The sequence below is a fragment of the Saprolegnia diclina genome, assembly GCF_000281045.1.
Source record: "Saprolegnia diclina VS20 unplaced genomic scaffold supercont1.16, whole genome shotgun sequence".
Lineage (NCBI taxonomy): Eukaryota > Oomycota > Saprolegniomycetes > Saprolegniales > Saprolegniaceae > Saprolegnia > Saprolegnia diclina.
In genome coordinates, this window is record NW_008246083.1 from 350625 (window position 1) to 353571 (window position 2947).

At 58.0% G+C, this 2947-nt stretch overlaps 2 protein-coding genes across 2 annotated transcripts in view; one reads left to right on the forward strand and one right to left on the reverse strand.

Moving 5' to 3' along the window:
- Window positions 1–31: 31 nt before the first annotated feature.
- Window positions 32–1786, reverse strand: SDRG_05983 (hypothetical protein; the record flags this gene model as incomplete). The annotated part of the gene is made up of 6 exons (XM_008611733.1): window positions 1407–1786; window positions 1306–1359; window positions 1086–1259; window positions 934–1025; window positions 530–889; window positions 32–482 (listed from the first exon to the last, which is right to left on the reverse strand). Exons 1-6 carry the CDS (start codon window positions 1725–1727, stop codon window positions 32–34), a joined length of 1452 nt encoding a protein of 483 aa, XP_008609955.1. The 5' UTR covers window positions 1728–1786.
- An 84-nt stretch (window positions 1787–1870) lies between these two features.
- Window positions 1871–2947, forward strand: part of SDRG_05984 (hypothetical protein) — a gene marked incomplete at its 5' end in the record, with an annotated part of 1885 nt that continues 808 nt past the window's right edge. Inside the window, 6 exons of the mRNA XM_008611734.1 lie at window positions 1871–1926; window positions 1996–2099; window positions 2173–2317; window positions 2363–2483; window positions 2547–2734; window positions 2777–2926. Of these exons, the coding sequence (XP_008609956.1) occupies window positions 1871–1926; window positions 1996–2099; window positions 2173–2317; window positions 2363–2483; window positions 2547–2734; window positions 2777–2926 (764 nt within the window). The remainder of the gene's footprint in view (window positions 1927–1995; window positions 2100–2172; window positions 2318–2362; window positions 2484–2546; window positions 2735–2776; window positions 2927–2947) is intronic.

Here is a 2947-nt window from a genome sequence, read left to right on the forward strand (position 1 = left end):
CAAACGCATCGACCTAGCACCAAGAGAAAGCTCATTCTCTGTACACTTGCTCGAGGTCGCGTTGGAGATACTGCCGCAGTCGCGACAACGCGGTGCTGGGGGTTGGCACCTCGGGCACGAGGATAACAATGTCGGACGCAGAGAAGATGTGGTCGGGCGGAAGGGGTGTCGAGACCAGAACCGGCGCAACCTCCTCGATGAACGTATGGTACACGCCGCTCGTCGACGCCAAGTGGCCTTGGAACGCAGCGGGATTCGGGCAGTTGGCCAGTCGCACGCGGCCAACGTACTCGAGCTCGCACCGGTCGGCATGAAAGACTTTGACAAACAGCACGTCGCCCGAGAGCCCTGTCGGGTCGACGAGCAGCTGGCAGCTCGAGTATGCATCCATGTCGACGCCGTCGATGAGCTGGTGGCCGAACAACGGGCGCGGCGGCGACACCGGCGACGGCTGCAGGCACTTGCGTGGGCGCATCGTCTGCCTATCCATACATTTCACTACGTCGCGTATCGAAGCTAGTGCAAATACCCCGTGAGTACGCTCTGGCTGTAGCTCCAGAGGGTGCAGCCGAGCGGCAATTCGGGCCACTGCTGCCGCACGAGCGCATGGAGCTCCTCCAACGAGGTGCAAAATGGCACCTCCACCACGGCCGATGGCTCCTTCGGTACGAGTCCTCGGCCGCGGTACTTCACCAGGTCGGGCTCGAGGTACAACCGCAGCGTCATGCTCATGAGCCGGACGCGCGCTGAAACGCAGAGCGCGCCATTCGACGACAAGTAGCCGCCAGATGGACTCTTGAGCGTCTCGAGGTCGCCGAGCGCGTGCACGCCCCAGTTGAAGAGAGTCGTGTCAAACCGGTTGTCGTGCAGCGACGCATGCCAGAAAATGCTATGCGACATGAGTACAGCGAAAACCGGACGCAGACTAAGTACTGTTTGGCCGGGTCGGTCGCGTGCTCGATGCAAAGACTAAAGACTGCACATGTGAGCCATGTCGGCAGCCGCTTCTCGAGATCCGTGACCACCTAATGCCGCCCAGAAGGTTGAGTTAGTCGGTTATGACGTGGTGAGGAGAACGAACGCACGAGGTAGACGGAGATGGACCGGCTCGCGTACTCGGGCTCGTGCGGGTTCCCGCGTGGGAAGATCCAGAGACAAAACCGATGGTCGTTGATGGCAAACGTGTCCGTGACAATGCGGTCGGCGCTGCACTGCGCAAAGTCGGGAATGACCACTCGAATGCTCCCGCGTTGGTTCTTCTACATGCACAGAACACATCAAGACGAGAATGCGAGCCTCCCGTACCGCATGGCGCTCGAGAAAACACCGCCGCCAGCTTCCACGGTAGAGACGAATGACCTAGTGCGCAACAAGGCATGAGGTGTCGATCAGCTCGAGGTACGCACATCGTATTCCGGCGCGCCCGGCAGCTGTGGCAGCGCATGGGCCAAGCTCGGCCACACCACAAGGCAGAGGTTCTTCCACACGGGCGACGCGTGCGTGAGGCCGTACCACTGCGTGCTAACGCATGCGCAAGCTAGCAAGCTCGGGCCATCAAGGAACGCGAGCACGATGCTGACCACGTCCAGCGGGAAGCAGCTTTCCGCCCGGAGCGAGGGCTCGACGTACGTAGCCCCCATGACTTGGTTGGCATCCTCCGGGCTCTGCGCGCAGGCCTTGGCGCCTTGGTTGCTGGTCGGTTGCGGCGCCACGGAGGCGTGCGTCATGAGCGCGACGTGTCTGCCAGTGGTCCCACCGAGTGCTACGCTCGAAAAAGATCCAAAACTTCGAATTTTTACTTGTGGCAGGATGCCAGAATTACCACATTTAGCCTATTTTTACCTCCGCGATCAGATTTGGCGCCGACGACATGGAGAGCGCGGGCGCTGACGATCTCCTCCATGACAACTTGACCAACGTCAAGCGGTACGTCAATCCGTCTTGTACTAGTCTATTATTCTGTCTTATCCTATCGATCCTTCTGTCTCGGAGTAGGACGGAGGAGATTACGTCTCAAATGCTTCATAAAACCAAAAAAATTCTGGCCACATCCGTGTACGCGCGGAGTCGCGACGACTATGAGCTCCTCGACAAAGTGGGTACGGTCTACGTCTGCCTCGTTAGAAGGCAAGGACAATATTGTCTTTTACTATTGTACTTTTCTGTGACTAGTGCAATCCATTCACTTTTTTGCCGACATCGACCATGCCGAGCGGCTGCAGTACCTCCGCGCCTGCCGCGGCGTCTCGCTCAACAAGGGCCAAGTGCTCTTTTCGATCGGCGACCCCGCCGACTCGTTCTATTGCGTTCTATCCGGGTACAACGTGCAATGTGCAATATGGATATATATTGATGCTCCTAGCGCGCTCAACGTCGTTGTCGACCTCTCGCGTGTCAAGATCCACACCAAGCGTGAGCTAGATGATATTCTAAACCGCGCCAAAATCTACTCGTGCTTGAACAGCCCTGGCGTCGGCACGGGTGTGTTCAATGTTGTCGTGTCCATATATACATATTCATCTTGTGACGAATTGTGTGTAGAGCAGTCGCCGTACACGACGTCGTACGTTGTGCGCTGCCTCCGGCGGTTCGACTCGTTTGGCGATGCGGGCATGCTCGCGCCCGATAGCTCGCGGACAGCAACCGTCGTCGCCATCGAAGACACGCTCCTCTTACGCGTCGAGAAGGAAGCGTTCTTGGACTGTCGCGTGTTTCGCCAGCGCAAAGAAATCAAGTCGATACCTTGATACAAAGCGAGAGGCTCAAACACTTCTAGTCAAAAGCTCGCGTTCCTTGCCAAGGTCAAGATCTTCCAGCACTGGACACTCGAGGCCAAGACGCGCTTGTGCCAGCGCCTCGAGCGCGTGCTCAAATCCTACAACGATGTGCTTCTCGCCCAAGACACGGACCCGCGTACGTTATTTGCGTTGAGCGACCGCCGTAACTC